General features: G+C 32.3%; 1 protein-coding gene across 1 annotated transcript in view; it reads left to right on the forward strand.

Moving 5' to 3' along the window:
* LOC105334403 (protocadherin Fat 4) overlaps positions 1 to 21,659 on the forward strand; it is a 124,624-nt gene that overhangs the window by 43,075 nt on the left and 59,890 nt on the right. Inside the window, exons 6-13 of the mRNA XM_066066161.1 lie at positions 2,594 to 2,737; positions 4,690 to 4,770; positions 5,581 to 5,703; positions 8,980 to 9,096; positions 10,280 to 10,379; positions 11,236 to 11,330; positions 11,626 to 11,802; positions 19,039 to 19,188. Of these exons, the coding sequence (XP_065922233.1) occupies positions 2,594 to 2,737; positions 4,690 to 4,770; positions 5,581 to 5,703; positions 8,980 to 9,096; positions 10,280 to 10,379; positions 11,236 to 11,330; positions 11,626 to 11,802; positions 19,039 to 19,188 (987 nt within the window). The remainder of the gene's footprint in view (positions 1 to 2,593; positions 2,738 to 4,689; positions 4,771 to 5,580; positions 5,704 to 8,979; positions 9,097 to 10,279; positions 10,380 to 11,235; positions 11,331 to 11,625; positions 11,803 to 19,038; positions 19,189 to 21,659) is intronic.

Genomic DNA, 21,659 nt, shown 5'->3' on the forward strand with positions numbered 1-21,659 from the left:
TATTATCACTCGGATGACCCCCTGGTCTCCCATCTCTATAAAAGAGCTTTTGCATTTAATATATGTTTTTATTGGTCAGCTTCATCAATATTGACTTAAAGGACACTTAAAGACAGTGTAAAGGCAGTGTAAAGAGAGCGTAAATGCCACTTAAAGATGCTTAAAGGTGGCTTAAAGGTGGCTTAAAGGTAGCTTAAAGAAGTTTGGACATTAAGGACCTATAAGCACTTGCTTAAAGGTGACTTAAAGGCGGCTTAAAGGTTGTATAGCCTTTAAGCTCCTTTAAGTCACCTTTAAGCCACCTTTAAGGACTTGCTTAAAGATGGTTTTTCGCCCTGTGATACTTGACTCATAATGACCTTCTCAACTAAATGCATGAAACCTCTTTTCTACACAAAATATGCATCTGTGTGATCTTGTAAATGGTGTTAAAGCATGTTTTTGCCTTAAACTATTACAAATGGGTAATTCAGTGCAAAATAAACATAAACATAGCACATATTTGCCCAAATCCCTTAATTCCTTCAATCAGGACTATGTAGGAAATGAAATTAAAACTCACATAAGGTGAGCAGAAATCAAAGAAATTAAAGTTTTTGTCAAAATAATCCTTTGATAGACTGTTCATGTTCTTCTTCGCAATGTTTCGCACTTGTCGCTTAATTCTGAGACTTGCACGTAAACTCAAAATAAGTCATTCGATGAAAAACTAGTCGCTGTGTGCTCTTACGACAAAGTCTGAGGGCATCAAATATGACTGCGACAACTGATCTGCACACTTTTACAGCATCTAGAACACAGAAACCAATATTCTAAGCTCCAGTGACTACAAATCATCCATTTTTAAAGATTTTTATTATTATATATTAAAAATTACATGTTTTCCACACCAAAAATCATCATTTTTCATATTTTTTTCATTACAAAATTTTAAAAGCATTTTTCTATCTTCAGACTACAGAAACTAATTTCTGTTAACAAGATTTGACATAAAATACTGAAAACTGGCACCTGCATGCATTTTTTCAATTTGACACACAGCCCTTCAAGGTATCACACCGGTAATTGTTTTCACTATATAACACTATAGAGGGGAAAAATTCTTAAAAATCAGTTTGTATTTTTCATGACAAAATATTCGGAGGAAATGTTATTTGTTACCTATCTCATCAGCTAACACAATAAAAAGGGCAAGCGATACTGCATTTTCTCAAAATATCTAGCTCCAAACAGGTCTACCCTCAAAACCACGTGTTTTCCATTTGTATGTAAACAGACTGCACACTCCCCAGGAAGCTGCTGCATGAGCCCTGAAAGAAGTAGTTCCTGTGAAAAAAAATCATCACCTAACAAAATACATGAAATATCCTACTCAGTGGTACAAAAAATTTTAAAACTGAGTAAAGGAAAATGTAAAAATACAGTCAAGAAAAAAAATAATTATGAAGTATATATGGAACTACAATTGACTAAGTTCATTTTGATTGGCCGATTACCGGTGTGATACCTTGAACTAAGGTTGAAGATTCAATATTTCCGGAAATATTAAATTTTAAACCCCGATATCTCAGTAATGTAATGTTATTTTTAAACGGAATTTAAGTTCTGTTTAGCTATGTATACTCTACAAGATGCTATATAATTTGCATAGCATTATTTTTCAGAAAAAATAAAATTTAAAAAAAATTGAATCACTTTCGATTTGAAATGGAATTGAGGGATTGCGCCATAAAAAAAATCGACAAATTGACAATCACAGCAATTTAAAGGTCTCCATAAAAACCGTGATAGAATAATGTTATGGAGAAAATTACGTTTTGAACATTTTACAATTGACGTAACTAGAAAACGAATGACATTAATGTTCAGCTTTTAACAGCTTTGAGGAACAAATACTCCACATTATCACTGAAATTTAATGAAAATCGGTTGAATAATGTTTGAGATAGAAAGCTAAAACGGAGTCAGTAGGAAAAATGAAAAATTAGAGGTTTTCCGTTGTGCTTTGTAAAAACTGTACACTGTTCATTGTACTTTTTATTGTGGTACAGTAGGGCAAATGCATTTAAAATTTGAAATTGAAATATTCATAAAAATCTACCCTCATTTCTTCTGTAAAAATGTATTTCTATTGAATATATGGCTTTAACTTACATAAAGACGCAATCGTTTCTTTCCTGAAAGACAACAGGTCATTGTATAAATGGTATAAAATATGGTGTTCTGCAGAATCCCGGGTGTAACCGGGTACGTGTCCACATAAGAATAATAGTTACTGTTCGGCTAAACACACGTTACATTTGTAATTATTTTTTTTGTTCGGTATTCTTATAGGTAATTAATTACTTAAAATAGTTGGACCTCGCTTAATGTAATCAATTTGTTATTATTAATAAATTAAAGAAACCTATCATCTTACCCTCAGCTAAAAGCGAAAAGGTAAATTTAAACTGCGATTTACGTGTTCATAAAATAATATCAATGGCAAATATGTGTGAGAAATATGAGTCTACCCTATTAGTACTTTCATGACTTTTTTTTATGACTGTATTTTTTAAAATTCATATGTAACCATGTTTTCTTTATTTTGCAGGATGGAATTACAACTGACCCTGGTTTTCTTACAGTGATGGTTCAAGATGTAGTGGAGGGGAATTTTACCTTGAATTATGCAAAAATAAATGAGTTCAAAATAGAAAATATTAGCAACAGTGAAGCTAATGTAAATGTGTTGGAGGTGAGATAACTACATAATTCAAATAAAATTGTTTTAAATAATTTTATTAGAATATCTCTACTATTCATTTTTGAACAACTGTGCAATGTACCTGTATATCTTTCAATCTTCATATATATAACAATTTCATATCTAATGCCAATTATTTATTTTAAAATGTTGTACTGCCATTTTTTCACCAATTCTCCTCACTGTCCCTTGGGTCAGAGTTTTATTACAAATTAAGAAAAAGATTCTAAAAAGTAATTACTTAAGAACTTTTCCTCAAGTGAGCACATAGCAATGTGGCCGATATGCCTCTTGTCTAGGTATATTCATAAATGTAAACATTTTTTTGTTGATAGTTGAATTTGTATAGTGGCTTAAAAAGATAATCACATTCACTTGACAAAGGTACAAACAACAGGATGATCGCTGTAGTTAGTTCTTTTAAATTTGGTAAATATAGATTAAAAATAATACTTTGTGATGTAAAAAACAAAATTGATATGAAAATCAACAAAATGCTAACAAAATATGTTAACCTCACATCCCCTTCCACTCCTCGTTCATTCAGATATATGGATATTATATTTACAACAATAAAACAAATTGGATGGATGAACTAGAGGAAAGCAGAGAAAACCAGAAAAAAGCAGAAAAAATGTTACGTGTAAAAGAATACCATATTTCAGCAAAATATTGCGTGGAGATTATTTTCTTTTCTTTTTTTGACATATTACTTAACGTGCCTCTTAAATGAAACGCTATCGAGGATTGGCTAAATGCACTCATTGTCCACTCATATATATATATATATATATATATATATATATATATATATATATATATATGCCCTCGTTACACTGCATTCTCCTTATCTTTCGACAGTTCATTACACTAAATAATACCCTTAAAATTATTATACCTTTCCCATATATATATATATAAATATATATTAATTATTTCACAATGGTAAAGGGGTAAAAGATGGCCCAGTATCTCACTTATCCTTGAGGTGTGCATCAAACGGATACCAGGACAATGTAGGGGACCTGCAGGTCGATTATTTTCCGGTCTCAAATTTGGGCTGTAGGGCCTAGATTCAAACCAGAAGGGGTAAATTTGGCAAAATAAAAGTAATCGTTTGCACAAACATAACATAATAAAAAAATCAGTTGAAAATGCTCGATAAACGTCGTCGTTTTGAATGAAATTGGATCGAAAAAAGATTTCTTAATAAAAACGGACAAATCCATTTATTAGAATTAAAAGTGTAGGGATGGTTAATTATCGGGCAGTTTCCTTGGGTGTGACGACATTGAATTAAGATATGCAAAACAAATGTGTGTAAACTACCGTTTTTAAGTTACATAATGACATAATTTTCATACCACTACAGACTGGAGGTAAACCTGATAGACTGAATTGCGACGCGTGAAGAAATTGTGTCAACAAGGTTAACTCTATGTCTTTCTGAATGAATGATTTAGGCATGTAACGGGGAAAATGAATGAATATATTTCTGAAATTCTTATTTTAGCACAGTGATAAAAGTTAAAGCGAGATTAGAACTAAAGAACAAATAGAAATAAGATACCACGCGCTTAATACCTATTCAGAGGTTCGATATAAAATAAAAAAGTTTGCGATTCTTTTCCACTCAGCTGCATAAAAAAAATACAGGCTACGTACAAGAAGCATTGTATGATGTTAATTTATATAGTGTCTATATCCGCACTTGCGCGGAAAAAAAGACACGATAACTGAAAAAATATATTTGAACGTCTAACAGATCCTTCTTTATTTAACAGCTACACAAGTATTATTCTCATTATTGTATAACTGGAAATATTTGCCACATCCAGGCAATTTAGGAACTCTAAAACGTAGTGATGGCGTTACGAATGAGTCCTGCAAAATGACGGGTCCTTGAAAAAACACTCACCCTATTACCAATTTATTCATTTTAGAATACACCATTCGGCACTATGGTTCTTAATTTAACTGCCATATCTGTTACCAATGAAAATTTGGATTATCTTTGGAATATCGTAAGTATAAATTGTGACTGTCATAGAAAAATAGATAGCTTTAATACAATTAATTTATCAACTGATTTATAGAGATTTGGAAAGTATAGACCAGATTATTCTTTAAGAAAATATAAAATATCAAATGTTTTTAACAGGGAAACGAAGAAACACAATTAACGATTTGACTATCTGATTTACACTGAAAATGATAATTGTTCTCAATTCTTAAATGTTATCGTTGCTATATAACTCTCCTAAATTTTATGCATCGTAAGTGATGTTGAAAATATTATTAATATCTTCAAAGAATTATAAAGTACAAGGATTTTTGCTGATTATCATATGACACGTGGCACTGCTGACAGAGAAACAGTAAAACTATTACACATTGTCGGACCTTTTTTTATTTTAATTTTTCATTTACCAATATGAAAAGAATTTTAATACATCATGTAAAGAGGAATGCAATTATTTTCATTAGTATGGAATCAATGGTAAAGATCTGAATACTTAAAGATTTTGTTTATAAAATGTCACCAATTGTTTTGTGTCTGCCTTATTTTATATGTTGTACTGCATTTTTTTTTTTTTTGGGGGGGGAGGTATTTGTTCAAGCAAATTTATTTGACCTGATGATAATTTTTACTGATTTACCCTTTACATTTACCCTGGTATTCTGACATAAAAAAAAACAAAATATTTCTGAATATACTAAATCACACTCTTTTTTATTTTGTTCCGACAATAATACTGATTTATCAGGTTTTAAGGAAGAAGACTCATTTTCCTGTATGTTATTAATGTAAAATGATAAAGTCATTTCTTTAGACTCATTGCGTGTTGGATGTAAATTTTGGAAAGACCCGCAGTGAGAGTATGTTGACGTTGAGACAGAAGATATCATATAAGGACAACGACAAGAACATAACTGTTTGCAAAGTGACTGCCTATGTAAGTATTTTACACTTGGATTAATTAACCATGCAAACCATAACACAACAATTTTTGTTTCACAAATAACGTTGCTTCACTGTTGATGTACAACTCATAGCATCATCAACTCTGCCACACAACTAGTATAAAATAAATAGTAATAGGGTAATGTAAATTCACCAACAATCAAACAGTGCTAATAACGTAAAATATTATTTTCGTTAGTTTTCAATATTACTTTAAATACAATTACACAGTTACGATTTCATAATAAGAATAGGTCATTATCAATGCGGGTACGTTTTTGCAGTAATATTACTTACACTTAATTTGCATTTGTACATTTTGTAAGCTTCACTGTTCCAAAATCCATTTTCATAATACTAGCTTTACACTTAAGCTTTATTGAAACATTACCCCTTCAATGAAGGCACACTTTATATATAATGCACCAAGAATACAGCCATAGTTTTTAGCTTACCAGAGCTGAAAGCTCAAGTGATTTTTTCGTAATCACTTTTTGTCTGGCGTCCGTCTGTCTGTCTGTCTTTCTGTATGTATGTCTGTCTGTCTGTAAACTTTTTATATTTTCGATTTCTTCGATTTCTTCTCCAGAACCCCTGGCCAATTTCAACCAGACTTAGCACAGAGCATCATTGGGTGAAGGGAATTGTTTGTGAAAATAAAGGGCTATGGACTTTTTCAAATAGAGATAATTAGGATTTATTGAAAACTTGTTTATATTTTTCAAAAATCTTCTTCTCAAAAACCATTTGACCAAAAAAGCTAATATTTGTGTGGAAGCATTTTCAGATAGTGAAGATTCAAGTATGTTCAAATTATGGTTCCCTGGGGTAAGGTGGGGCAACATGGGGGGGGGGATCAAAGTTTAAAGTCGAAGGTCATAGTTTATGTAGAGTAATTTTTTTAAAAATCTCTTCTCAGAGCCAATTAGCCAGGAAAGCTGAAACAACTTATTTGGAAGCATCCTCATGTAGTATAGATTCTAAATTATTCAAATCATGGTGGGGCACAATGGGGGGGGGGGGGTTGAAGTTTTACATAGGAATATATAGTGTACATATTTTAAAAATGTTTTTCTCAGAAACCAACTAGCAAGGAAAGCTGTAACTTGTGTAAAAAAAGGGGGGGTAGAGTGGGCCACAATGGGTGGGAAGGTGGAGGGGGGGGGCGAAGTTTTACATAGGAATACAAAGAGTCAATTTTTAAGAATCTTTTTCTCAGAACCTAAACAGCAAGCTGAGACTTATGTTGAAACATCCTCATGTAGTGTGGATTAAAACTTGTTAAGATCATGACCCCAAGGGGTAGGATGGGGCAATAATTGGGGTCAAACTTTTCCAAAGGAATATATTGTGTAAAATTTTTCTAAAAATCTTCTTCTCAAAAACCATTCTGCCAGAAAAGCTAAATCTTGTAAAAAGCATCCTCATGTAAAAATCCCCGGGGATAGGATGGGGTCACAGCGTGGGGGTCATAAATTTACATAGTAATAAAATAGAATGTTTTTAAAAATAAGCTCAGATAATGTAGATTTCAATTCTTTCAAACAAAAATTTTGAGGAGTAGGGTAGGGTCACATTGGGGATTCAATTTTAAAATGGAAAATGTTTTAATTATCTGCATAAACTTACAATGCAAATAGAGTGTAAAATGTTATGATCTATGGTTTTGCTTATATGCAAGCATTTTGACATACTGTTGATTCTTTAAAATTGTTTAGACTTTGGCCCCTGGACGATTCTTGGGCCTCACAAGGGGTTCAAAGTTTGATCCCATATATAACCAATTGTTTAGGATTTTTTTTGAAAACTGCAATGCTCAACAGTTGATATGACTATAAAATCATCTTGTTAGAAAAGGGACTTGATATTAACATAAGAATAGTCAGTGTGAAAAAAATTGATCTGATTATTTCATACCTATTTTTGCTCAGGTGAGCGATGTGGCCCATGGGCCTCTTGTAATATTGATACATTCATCTTAAGGGCATTGGCAACGAAGTGCTCCGGATTAAAAAAATCCGCACCTGCATTTTCTCTTTTATACAATGAAGTAGAGTTACCCCTCTTGAATTGTTTTCCAACTGGGAGTAAACTCCCGTAATATGAGCTCTTTTTTAATATTATGGTAAAAAAGCAGTGTTTCCGAGGTAAACAAAATATGTCATGTATAAAGATGAAGCGATATTTATATATCGCTCTGCGTCAACAAGCAGGTTACATGGGCCTCAGGAAAGAGAGGAGCAAATTCCTATATGGCAAACATTGTGAGAAAGATTTTAAAAGACATTTACTATTGACAGACGACCGAGGAAAAGGGGGGGGGGGTCAGACCTACCGCGACATCTTTAAGATATTGACGAGCAAAATAAAAAAAAGAAGTGAACCAAACATTGATTAACTCCGATACTCTTTAACAAAAGACAGTAGACCGAGAGTCTAAATTCATTTATTTTCATACCTATTGTTTTGATACTATAGTACAATACACACATATACATGTATATGCATGAAATATCATATACACATAAACTATTCATAGCTGCTTTATTTTGTGGACAATGAGATTATTTCTAAATTAAACTGACCTCAGTTCTAAGTCAGAATTATCAATGACTCACATTTTAATTATTAATTTGTAAAAGAGACATTTCTGACAATAAATAATGAGTTACTTTTGCTCTCTTAGAGCACGCCTAAAGGCTAACTAGGAATTCAAAAATATTAGAACCTTCTTCTTTCTTGATACCTCAAAGATAAGAACCGGTATAGATAATTGTTAATGATCTTTAATATTTACTGTGTGTGTACGGTGACAAAATCAAGGACAGTAACTCTTGAATAGGAAAGAGCAAATTGAGGTTCACACTTTTCTGAAAATATTCGCCCTATATTTCATTATCAGTAGGATATCATATAAAATCGATTTACAATAATATGTATCATTTAATTTATAATCTCATATCTCACTCATCAAAAAATTGCTCCTTTCAAATATTAATTATTGCGATTTGTTCCTTGAATTACATTGAAATCAATGTTGAATGCAAAATTAATATTTTTGGAAATATTTTTTTAATAAGGATGGAAAGAGGGGTCTCTAGTGTCTGTTGTTGTCTATATAGACACATATAAATTCATTTAAGAATTTATGAAAATTTTTGTCCAGAAACCAGGAACGTTGCCAATGCCCTTAAACTTAGCTTTTATGATACAGTTTTCATGAAATTCATTGAAATGTCATTTAATTCAATGTTTGGTTCTTATTCAGGTTGACAAACACCCAGAGTTTAACGCAACCTTGAAGGTTACTGTAAAGATCAAAGATGTGGATGATAAGAACCCAAAGTTTACACATATTCACTATACAGCAAACATACCTGAAAATGTAATTATTTTTGATGAAGATAAACTAAAGAACTTAAAGGAAGGGTTAACATTGTTTCAGTTATTAAAAGTTGTAAGAGTCAATATCAGACTGATTACGGTCTCTCGACAGACAAAACAACATAAAGTATTTTTTCTTATTAGTGGAGTTTGCAATGTAAGTTCAGTTTCCTTGACAGATTGATTGATTTTACAAAAAAAGTTTAAGTTTAGGGTTCCGTCAGTCCATAGATTAACTTTGAATATGAGACATACTATTTTGGTAAAGATTTATAATAGCTTGCGCTAATGTAAAAGAGGAAGTCCTTGTAGAAAATTAAATTTAGTAATTGATCAAACGAGGGTTTCGCTGTTTTATCTTTGAAAAATGTCACATTTTTGTAAACTATTTGTTGAACTTAAAAAAGGCACCTACGAAAAAGCTTTGACAATTTAAAGTAACTTTTTTTTTATCAAAGTGCCTTCATTTTTTCTTTATTTAATTTTAAAATCAAATTTACTTATATAACTTTAAATCATCAAACTCATCTAATAGTTTATCGAAATCTATGTGCCCAGTTTTTGCATGAACCCTACACCAATAACAGTTTACAGTTGTGGGATGTATTGCAGTATTTTGTAGAAGATTTGTTGTTGAAACAATATCGTTCTGTGCTATTCAAAAAGTTAGTAATTTTCTCAGATTTTGTAAAAAAAAAAAAAAAAAAAGTATGGTTTCATCGATATTTGTTGAAAAACAATTTTATTAAATTCATCATTGAGATGGTCCACCAAACTAAACGTTTATTGAAGTATAATTAGTTATAAATAATTTCTTTTATTGAAAGAATCTTTGGCATAAACTTACGTACCCCTAAAATTGTCATTTTTTCCACTGATATGATTTCCACAGAAGTAAATGAATAAAAACGAAACAAGTAGATGGTCTTAGCAAAACGCAAATCTTTTGTTTGCAAATCTCGCAAGATTTCCATCATAGAATCACACGCAGACTATCCATAGAAGCACAAAAGATTAGTTGTGACTGAGGCTTTAGTTATGTATGAATTAAAAATCATCCAAGAAGTTTGTTTACAAATATTGACTAGCATATAATTCTGAAATTGGAACTTTTAAGATGTTTTAATAATACAGAGGCATATGTGATTGCCTATTATGTTCGTGGATACTTATTTCTTTTTTAGGCATCTATAAACTCGGAAGTGGTAAAAATCAATGCATTTGATCAGGATTTTGGAATCAACCAGACAATCTTTTATGAAATTGTGGATCCGTTAAATTCAAGTAATTACATCTGTTTAAGAGAGAATCAAAATGTCTGCTCAAATGTGTGGTGTTCAACACACTCGAAAAAACCTTATCATTATAAAGTTATGGATAGTCAATATAAATAATTATATTTTCAAACAAGCTCAGGACAATGTTTTTATTCTTCAACATTAAGATCAAAGAAGTGAACTTGTTTTGGTTGAAAAGACGAGAAGATATGTCTCTAAAGGAAGACATTCTTATTCTTTGATATCTTTTTTCGATTATTTTTTAACTTAGCAATTAAAGAACACAATGTCAAAAAAATATCTTGTTTAATTTTAATGAAAATTTTAGATCTGTTAGATACTGATGAAAACAAATATGATAATAATCTCAAAAGCTCATTTTTGGTAGATTTTACTTTTATTCAAATTTTCATATTTAAATGATTTAAATGGATGAAAAAACCAAACCCAAGCGATACGCATAAGCGTAAACATCTTCGGTAGCCAAGAGTAACAATCCACGGTGTTTCTCTATTCACCTATTGAATAGGGAAACACCGTGGATCGTCACCCTTGGCTGGCGAAGATTAGTGTGTTCAATAGATCTAGCTTAAAGCAATTTTCATGTTGATATTGTGTTAGTACATGTACTTACATGTCTTTAGGAGCCATTAAGCATACATGACACTCATATGGCAATAAATCGGATAGCTTTAGTATTTTTATTTTTGCAAACAAATCATTATATATTATTCAAGTTGTAAAAATACAGTAAGCCCATTATCATTGGAGTCTTAAATTTTTAATTGAGGATTTCTTATAGAAATTATGAAAACTTTGCAATCTTAAGTCTAAAATAATATATTTTTATTTCTATGATGCAGCGTTTGTCATTACTAAAAATTGCACCCCTGCAGTTATCTCTGTTGCAAAGAGTTTGGACAGAGAAAAACAGAGCACGGTCAATCTTGCTGTGAAGGTCAGATATTCTATGTCATAGTCTCAAAAGAACATGTTCAAATCAATTTGTAATGCTACATTCATGATATTCTAGATTGAGAAACTTGAAAATTGAACAAGTGCAGTATATTGTCAACATTGTCGATCTCAACAATGCAAATTAATTTATGTTTAACATTTAATCATAATAATAATTGACTTATGATTTAGTCATAATGCAAAAATGCTGGTTAGAGACTAAGATTTATTGATAAAACTTATTTAAAAACTTAAAATGAACAGCTCATTAGAAATATCAGATTTTGAACTTTAAGGCTTATCAGAAGGATAAACCTGATCTCCGACAAGATTTTGCAGTAATACAAATCAACATAACGGATGTAAATGACAACGCCCCAGTCATGTCACAAAGTAACTACAGTGTCAGCATTCCAGAAAACATGCAGAATAATCAGACGGTCCTTTGGGTTCATGCATCTGATGCTGACGAGGTGAGTAACATCATTTAAGACTAGATTTTTTCATAAAATTTAGTTCTGACTTTGATTTTGTAAAATAGGTATTTCAGCTGGTAATTGATACCATTACAAAATTAGATAAATGTATGTGTACCTAAATGCAACTACTTCTATGTTCATCAACTTGTGAAGTTTTCAGTATTTCCCGTTTCCAATATATGTCCTTATTGTTGTTAATATAGAGAAATTAGTACTCTATATAAATATTTATCTTTAAATGTATGATAAATATATTATGTTATGTGATGTTGCTTTAAAAAAAATCATCGGTATAAATCGACAATTTTTCTTGAATTATTCCCCTTGAAATTTATTTTTCAATTTTCTCTATTTTATGTCAAAGTTAATTAGCTGTAAAACGATCATGTTGTTTCGTATATGTATAAGAATGACCAACACAGCTCGTTCTCCAATCCTTTAGTGAATTAACTATGACTCTTAAAACGGTATATAATAACAAAAACCTTTGAAAATAGGTTGATTGCCAACAATATTCGTTGGTTAATGAGATGAAAAAAAAAGAAATTGAATAAAATTGAAAAATTAAAAGAATTACTGAATTATTGCAAAAATCTTGCTTTGAAAGATCCTGTTTAAGAATTGTCTTTATTGATTTTACTTGGTCTCAAATATCTTGGCACCAATGTTCTAATTTTAAAAAATCTCGAAGAAAATTTTTAAAAATGTACAAGTATATGTTAATATGTAGGAATAAGGTTAGTAGTGCTTGTGATAATGTTTGAATCTAAAAATTATATTTTTGACGAATGCATTAAATTTATATTTACCTCTTTAAAACAAAATGTTGGTAGTTACATTGCCGTTTACTTTTTTTATATACAACACAAATTATAAACAACCATATGCATATTTATACATACATTAAATGTCCGTAGTGATACGCATGTACGTGTGGTAATAAAAACATGCTCTTTTTCAAGATTCTGTCGTTCCCTTATTTGGCTTGCAAATCCGGGCTTCCACTGCTATTGCTACCGAACTATATCTATTTTATAAAAACACATAAGTTAAGTGTCAGACTTTCAATGCAAGTCTTATACTGCAAATGTTTTAAATTTTGAAAGTTGGGACCAATTAATACAAAAGATGGTACTACGGTACTTTAGTTTTAAATTAATCATGCATATATGGTTCAAGTGAAAATATTATATATATGCTCACCTTTATCGATAATCCGTCACATATTTATGATCGTCTGTTGCAAATGACATGACAAATATGTTTTGCCAATAGCAGGGAAACAGTATATTATTTCGATTTCACGTTTTCTGTACATAAAAGCTGATAATCCATGTTAGTTGAAAGCTTTAATCACGATTGTAATTGACATATTCTCAGCGTTTTGGTGATTACACTCTTATCTCATCTCCCTCGTTAAAAGAGTTCAATTGAACGGTGTATAGCTATTTTGTACCACAACATAACCTATCAATCCGGAACAAAATGGCGTTTCAAACGGATGTCAGACATTTTGTGACGATGTAGCCTTCCACCTTAAGCATGAAATACTAGTGTTATCAAAAGCAAAGAGCAAGATACCGGGCTTGACGAGTTGCATGCAACATCTGGAAAGGACTATAAAGGAAATTATTTTCAAAGCCGTGCTTCAGAATCTAATGCTTTCCTTCTTTACATGGGTAATGTGCATAATGACCATTCAATATTTCAAATGAATTAAACAGGAGATTTTTGGAGAAAGCTGTTCAACATAAGAGGGGGTTTATGTCCAACAAATAATAAAGGAAATGCTAGTAAACCCCCTCTCACATGTCTTTTCAGGGTATCTGCCAAGTGGATATATATCACGAGAGATTTAAGATAGGGATTGAAAGCTTATCAAACTGGATCTGCAAACAAGAATGACTTTGTAAATTGTTAAATGATTAACTCGCCTTACACTTTCCACAATGGCGCTTATTAGTCAACCCTTGCTCTTATTTACCCCGTTCTGGAAAGTTCTATCCATCAAAACTAAAATCGCGCATTCAAGAAACGAATAAGCTAATTTTATTTATTCAACATTTGCCAAATCTTAATTTCTAAGTATACGTTATAGTTCCCAGTAAATACATTCACTCTTTACGTAATCATTCGATATTATTTCATTGCAAGCATATACTTTGGTGCTAATTCCCAATGACTTTGATCTGCCAAAGCGTGTCCACCGCATTACCCTCATTTTTGCTATTCGGGCTAGTTTATCGAAAATAAAAGTTAGTTTTTAATTTATTTCTCAACAATAAGTTAACAGGTAAATTCATAGATGGTTAAAAGACATAAAATTACACATGATGAAATCCAGAAGACGTAAGCAGTTGCTCTTGTGCAGGCATGTTTTAGTTTATAAACAAAATGACTTTATAAGAATAGATGTACTACTATTTTTTTTCCAAATAAATACGATTTTAACCATAGCCACGTAAACTTCATTTTTTCTTATAAGTAAGGGAGTATACATGTAAAAGCATTTACTTTTATTTCAATATTTTCTATGATTAAAATCCAAGTAAGTTTCAATTTAGATTTTAATGATTCATTCGTGTAGGCTATGAGGGAAGAAATCATTGCAGAAAAAATACATAATACATACTATTTTTTCCGCATTGTCATTATCTTTATACCCACATGAATCACCAAAATAACATTTTATTGTTTATATACAAATAAATTAAAACAATGAATCAAATACATTAAAATTATCGTAAAGGCACTCAATATGCATGATACACGCAATTTTGTCACATACTATACACAGTGAATGATTACGGACTTCTGTTTTATTTGTTGGATTTCATCTTTAAAAATAGATATTAGAGAATTAGAAAAAAGTAAGAAGACTGAACAGGTTAGTTTTTAATAGATTTAGTAACGTGTTTTGATTTGTTCCACGGAGTCTTTTGTTTGAGGTTCGCAGTCTAAAGTCTGCTGTCACCTATCTGAGATTCCGAAAATATTTACTATGCATCTATTTAACAAGAAATTGGTAGGTTGTAGGCATAGGCTGCGGTTAAGGAGACCATCTTTGAACCTGGAGTTCTCGAATGGGATATAAATTTTAGTGCACAGTTTTCAAAGAAGCAATTGTTGTCAGATTTGAGCTGACTAATAGAGTTCTTGTGTTTTGGGTTTGCTCTTGACAATGATTCAGGAAAGGATTCGGATTTCCAGGTGAAATTGCAGTTCAATGGCAAAAGTACCATTTGTGTGAGGGCAAATAAATCTTTGGATCATACTTCCATTACAGATGCAGGGGCTACCTAGAGAGACTTTTGTAGATGTTGAGGCAGAAGTTAGTGTTCAATCAAAAATATCTATGATCAGTTGTAGTCTTACGCTTCCTTACCTGGTGTGGTAAAAAGGTATGGTTGGGTGAGTGACTGAAGCTTTTCTGTGCTTATATACTAGTATACTAATAAGGCGCATGAATGATAAATGGCTGTCCCTAAGATTGGGAAGATTTTTGCTTGTGCCTTATTCTCAGCACCTTAATGGCATGTCTGTTTCATGCTTCTTAGAGAGATGTGACTAAAAGGGAATAAGTGTCTTAAGAGAGGCAAACCTATCGAGACTTGTATCACACCCAATGAGAGATGATGACAGCTTGATTAGTTTGGGGCCAATTGGGCCATCAATCAAGTGCTTGCTTCCATGTAGGACTTACTGAGGAATTCTGTAACTGAACTAGGCCAAGGGGAATGGTCTTTGCTTGAGAATCTGCCGTTTGAGAATACATAGCTTGTAGCTTGACTTCAAGCTAGATTAAGATGTCCTCACGGCCGAAGTGTTTATGATCCTGTCATACTTGTGCCTCTGAACTTGATGGAGGGCCTGTATCAGTTTGTAGAAACATTTAACAAAGTCATGCTTTTGTGTCAGGTGACATTTCCAGATGAGCCTAAGTAATCAAACAAAGAGTTCACTATGAATTTCTGATATTGTGGACAAACTTAAAAGGAAAAATGAAAAATTAATAGTAGTCTAAGACATATCTTGACTTCAAAACCCTTAACCAAACCCCACTTTTTCATAAATTTTCAATTTATTTCAATGCTTTTAGCTCACTTCTTTATACCTTATCATGACCAATTTGATAATGTGCTAGACAGTATAACACCTATGGTTTTTGTAATGATCGACGTTTTATAAATTCTGATGTTTTGTATCCAATTGCGAGCAACGATTTTTAGCACACCTGAGCTGAAAGATCAAATGAGATTTTCTTATTATTTTTGGTCCGCCGTCCGTCGGTATTTCAGGGTTTTTTTTAGATTTTCTACTTCTTCTCGAGAACCACTGGGCCACTTTCATCCAAACATGGGTTAAAGAATAATTGATTGGAGGATTCAAATTTGTTAAAGTAAGGACCACGCCCTCTCTCAAAGGGGTATAGTTAAGAATTATTGAAATTTTGTTGGTATTTTTCAAAACTCATCTACTCATAAACCTTTTACCAAAAAAGCTGTAACCTGTGCGAAAGAAATTTCCAGGTAGTGTAGATTCAGGTTTGTTTAAATCGCGATCCCCCAGGTTAGGGTGATGCCGCAATGGAGAGGGCCAAATTTTACCAAGAAATATTCTCAAGAACTCATGATCAAGTGTAATAATATATGGTATAACTTATGTACAAGTTTCTGCACATATTGTTGATGGAATTGTTTGGGCAATTATTGGGCCCCACAAAGGTTCAAAGTCTAATTTAGTAGTATATAAATGAGCAATTGTTTAAGATCCTCTTGAAACATGGGCTGCTTTATATTGCTGTGAAATCATCCTGTCACAAAAGAGGTTCGACGCTTATGGTGGAAGAACACATCATCTGAAAATGACTGACCTTTGATCGAAACGACATTTCGTTTTATTAAAACATGTTACTTACTCCATAGCCAAGTGGATAAAGTGTCGGGCTTGTGATCCGTACATCCCGAGTTCGAATCCCTCAGGGGTTTTTGTTGTTACTTACTGAATTGAAATTTTTAGATTTTTATATTTTATCCCCAAACTGCAAATTTTTCGCTTATTTGACATGTGTACAGTTCATTTATAATTATATCTTTTGTAATTAAATATTTTACTGTTAATTTGAGTGACTTTTATATTATTCCACTTTAACAGAAAAATATCTGGAGAATATATAAAAATGTTTTTAAACAGGATATATTCTTCTACAATGCCAATATACTTTCTATGTGACTTTATAAAGTTGATTTTTGATGGCTATAATTGCGCAGGTGAGCGATGTGGCCCATGTGCCTTTGGTTAATTTTAATATCATATACAGTGTACTTTAAAACTGACGAAAGTATAAAAGCGAGATTTTATTATCTATGAGAGACGCTTTTCCCAAATAAAATTTGTAAAGGTATTTTTTGGTTTGCTGTCATAATATTTGAAAGGACGAGTGCACTTATGGGCCCCGGTAAAAAGTGAAAAAATAAAGATTCAAATTAAGCATATTTTTTCCCCCTAACATTATCTATTGATATCTATTTCATAAGAATTAACAAGTTTAAGTGCTGAATGTATTGTTTATAAAAAGCATGAAGCTTTAAAACATAGTAGGGGTCAGCAGACATTCGGGATTTTGTACAGTAAATCGAGGACGGGCATTCATTTCAAAGCCTTTGTTTACTGTCAGCCTAACCGAGTACAAACTTGTGGAAGAGACAAAATACGCATTATACATTTAGAAAACTCCTGTGAAAGTAAGAAGTTTGTACTACAATAGGCTGGTACCTAAAAATTGAAAAAAGTATAAAAATTTCAAGGTTGTTCCTATAGCCAGCGAAAGCTATTACCAGCGTGACCCATGTTTGAACCCACGCATGGAATAAATCATTTCAAACAATCACGTGGGTTCTATCCAGGTAAACGTTTGTCAAATGTGCTCACTGTAAAACATTGACATGTTTTAAATCGCTTTCCATCATCTTTGTATGGTCAGGAATGTTTGTTTGGTCACAATGGTAATATGCGACTTCAAAGCTTTATGCGATTTTTTTTCAGACGTAAAATAATGCATAAAGTATTATTCAGCAAACGCGCCGATAGATCCACCAACAGGGCAATGTTGATTTAAATATCTCCTCCCTCTGATTAAAATAGACACAATTCAAGTAGGTTCGGTTCGATTTTTCCGGATTTAGATTATTTATAGGCATTTAAAAATCCTCATTTTTTTAAACTGTATGCTAATTTTGGTAAATTTAAGCGTGCATATAAATCAGAAGTATCCATCTGTGCTTAACAATTACGAGAAAAAAGCAATTTGTTGATATTTTCTACATAAAAACGGCACTGAAAAAGGGCCCATTCTCTATTGCTTAAGTGCACTTGTTCTTTCCTCTTCAAAAGGAATGGAAAATAAACGTTGTCAATGTTTGATAGCCATAAAGTTATTAATTTTATCCTTAATGTTTTTTATATTATGGCCATAATATTTGAACCTCATCTTCAACAGAAATTAAATATAATAGAAATTAAACATTTCATGACATTATATTTGAGCCCCTTCTCTAATAGGAATTGAAAATTAAAGGTAAATGGTATATATCACAACCATATTATTTTGAACACTTTTTTAATCCTTTGAGGCTCAATATTTAGTAGGGGGTTTCAAATATTATGTTATACTTTGAACATGTTTTAGATTTTCACCGTGTCAAAATATAATACGACAGCGCAACCCTTATGTAATACCTTGGTTTTGACATATTAGAAAAGACATTGAAATGCATTTCTCGATATACCGTACATCTTATTTTATTACTGTATTGTATTGAACGAAATCAGTAGGTGCGCACGCCTCTCGTCTGAGTTTTCAAAACAAATTAAAGACCTTGACCTTCCCTATGACATTGGCATCACTTTGCCCTATTTTACAGAGTGTTATTAATGGCCTCGGCCAGGTCATGTCACCTTAAAGTCTTGTTTCGAGTCATCATTTTACCATGTTACCCTTATTAGCAGTGTTTAATTAAGTGCATATAATGAGATGATTACGTGACCACAATCATTGGTAACCATGCAAAGTAGAATTAGCTAGTAAATAGTTACACTCAATTTCAAAATTAGGTAAATGATATCAGTTAAATACTTTTTAATATCATTTCGAGATATCAAGGATTATGAAGTTTGTTTATTTTTCAGAGATTTTAAAGGACAAACATGAAAACATGAATTTTTTTATAGGGAGTCAATGCTGAATTTAAGTTTGTGCTGAAGAATTGTACATCGAACAATATTGTGATGGATGCCTTTAATATCGACATGTTAGGAAATATTCGAGTAAAGAACAGTGCCATTTTGGATAGGGAGAGAACTCGATCAATTCAATGTCAGGTAGGGAGTGCAAAATGTCAATATGGTTCACCTACATAGATACATATACATACATATTTAATGTTTATTCAGAAATTTATTCCTACTGAAACTTTAAAAGGGACATGGTCCCATGTTTTTCATTAAATTGTACAAAGTGTACTCTACCGATTATCATCTGAGTGTAAATTTGTGCCATTTTTATGGTTAAATCTAGGTTGCCAAATTTAAAATACGTTCAGATAAAACAAACTAAGACGTGGCAACACAAAAAACTTCTGCACTGCTAAATACATGTAATACTAAACATGCAGATAGAAAAATATATGGAAAACAAAATTTTGATTAGTATATAAAACATATGTTAACAAAACATAAAGTGTGAGCACTGTATGCCGCTTATAACTTGACATTTGACGGTTAATTGATTGATCATTAGAAATACTCTAATACCCTAATCAAGTACTATAAGCACTAAAAATGAAAAAGTAAAATTTGAAAAAAATCATGACCATGCCTTGTAAGACACCTATTTGTAACATATATATGATTGCATTATGAAATACATTTATTTTCAAATTGTATGATGATATATGTTTCATAGGAAGAGAATGCTAAGAATTTTATAATAGGAAGACTTTTTTTAAAGGGTTTTTTTCTTAGTATTACACTTATTCATGCAAGATCTTCTAGCTAAATATGTTGCATTAGGACATTAAAACATTCTTGTAGCTGACTTCTTTCATATAGGTTAAGGCTGACATGAATTCATTAAAACGCGTTATTTCCCTTTTGTCTTCGACTACCGCCATATTAGTTAGCAATTTCTAGTGTCCTGCTCATCGCTAAACACCCCCTATATAAGGCCGAGAGCGTTATTCATGCTTCATCACATTTAGGTATTTCATACACCCGAAAACGTTACCTTGGATGAAAAGACGTTCCGTAACGCAAACAAGACAGACTGAAATCCAGGCACATATACTTAAAAAAATCCACGATAATTGTAGACCGTTTTCCTGTGTATGTTATAACATCGCACATGCGCAAACCACACATTGTGGCAGATCGAGCAATGTCGCATGGATTTTAGAAACGGAACGTTTTCGTTTAAACAGATGGAAACGAAGATAAGTTGTTACTTTCTTGGATTTATTATCATTTAGCTACAGTGTTTGATGTAGTGCCGCCGGGGTTCTCAAAACGATTCAGCCGCTATGTAAGCCTTCCGTCCTGCGGATCCAATTGAGGGTCAGCTCAAACTTAGTGATGACAAGTCCAGTATTTCTTTCTCAAGCGGTTTTATTAAGCGTGATCGTATAGTTACAATTACATCAGCTAATAGCAGCCCAAATCAGGAGTCTGCACAATCTCATTTCATATGGGTATATATAAGGTTTTACTTATGATGGACAGTTTTGACTAGTTCGGCCCATTTACGACGATCATGAGTGAACATTTAGTGTTCAAAATTAAGATTAATATTTTATTTCTAAATAAAGTAACAAAACCGACAAAACTGCCAATCAAAGAGTCTGGATGCAGGATTTGAGTCTCCGAGTCCTGGGTCTCGGAGTCCCCCACCTAGTATGAGGCATCACTTACTCATAATACGTTCATTCATACACGGCATAAAAGGTTACAAAGGTTAATATATAGAATACACAATACATGAGTCAATATAGAGTACTAGAGCTATCGTTGCAGACACAGAATCGCCAAATATGTCACTTGTTGTTAAACTCTCAATTTGAATATTATTATGCCCGTATTATGCACCTGGTTTCATAACATCATTTAGGAATACTACGCATTGCTACAAGAGTCACAGAGTTCATTCTGTTAATTATCATTAACACCATTCAGTGCGCAGTACCTAGGTACACTTAAATATCATAGTGACCATTATGTAATACTAGCAATTCAAGGTCATAGCATGGCTATCTGTTTACAGCTATGCACTCTGTATGAACGACACACGTGTTCGATGCACTGGCGTCGGAAGCAAATTGAAAGTGGGAGGGGGGGCTAGACTAATCCTCAGAAATATTGAGAAAAAAGTAATTCCCAAAATCATGGAAATCCTAATCCGTGGGGGGGGGGGGGGGGGGGGGGAGTATACCTATGTTTCCAAATGAACCCCCGGTTCCGACGCCTATGCGATGTGCATGCAAAGTACCGGTAAAACAGCACTAACTGTGCCAAAGTATACGGGAACCTTTGAAAATCTCTTTACAAATAAATCTATTTTGAGTTTTTTTTATTGTTGTTTCCTTTATTCTTTATTACAAACATTTGATTACAATGTGTAGTTCATTCATTTAGAAGTCCGCGCAACCTGAATGCCTTGATCGAAAAGAAACCGACTGTAACTTTCTCAACCGGTAAATATACCCTAGTGGCAGAAGATCTAGATGAGCGATCGAAACAAATATGGCGACAAAATGCTTTTATGAATTCATGTCAGCTTTAAATTAAACATATCTTTAAAT

Source organism: Magallana gigas, chromosome 7 (assembly GCF_963853765.1).
Source record: "Magallana gigas chromosome 7, xbMagGiga1.1, whole genome shotgun sequence".
NCBI lineage: Eukaryota > Metazoa > Mollusca > Bivalvia > Ostreida > Ostreidae > Magallana > Magallana gigas.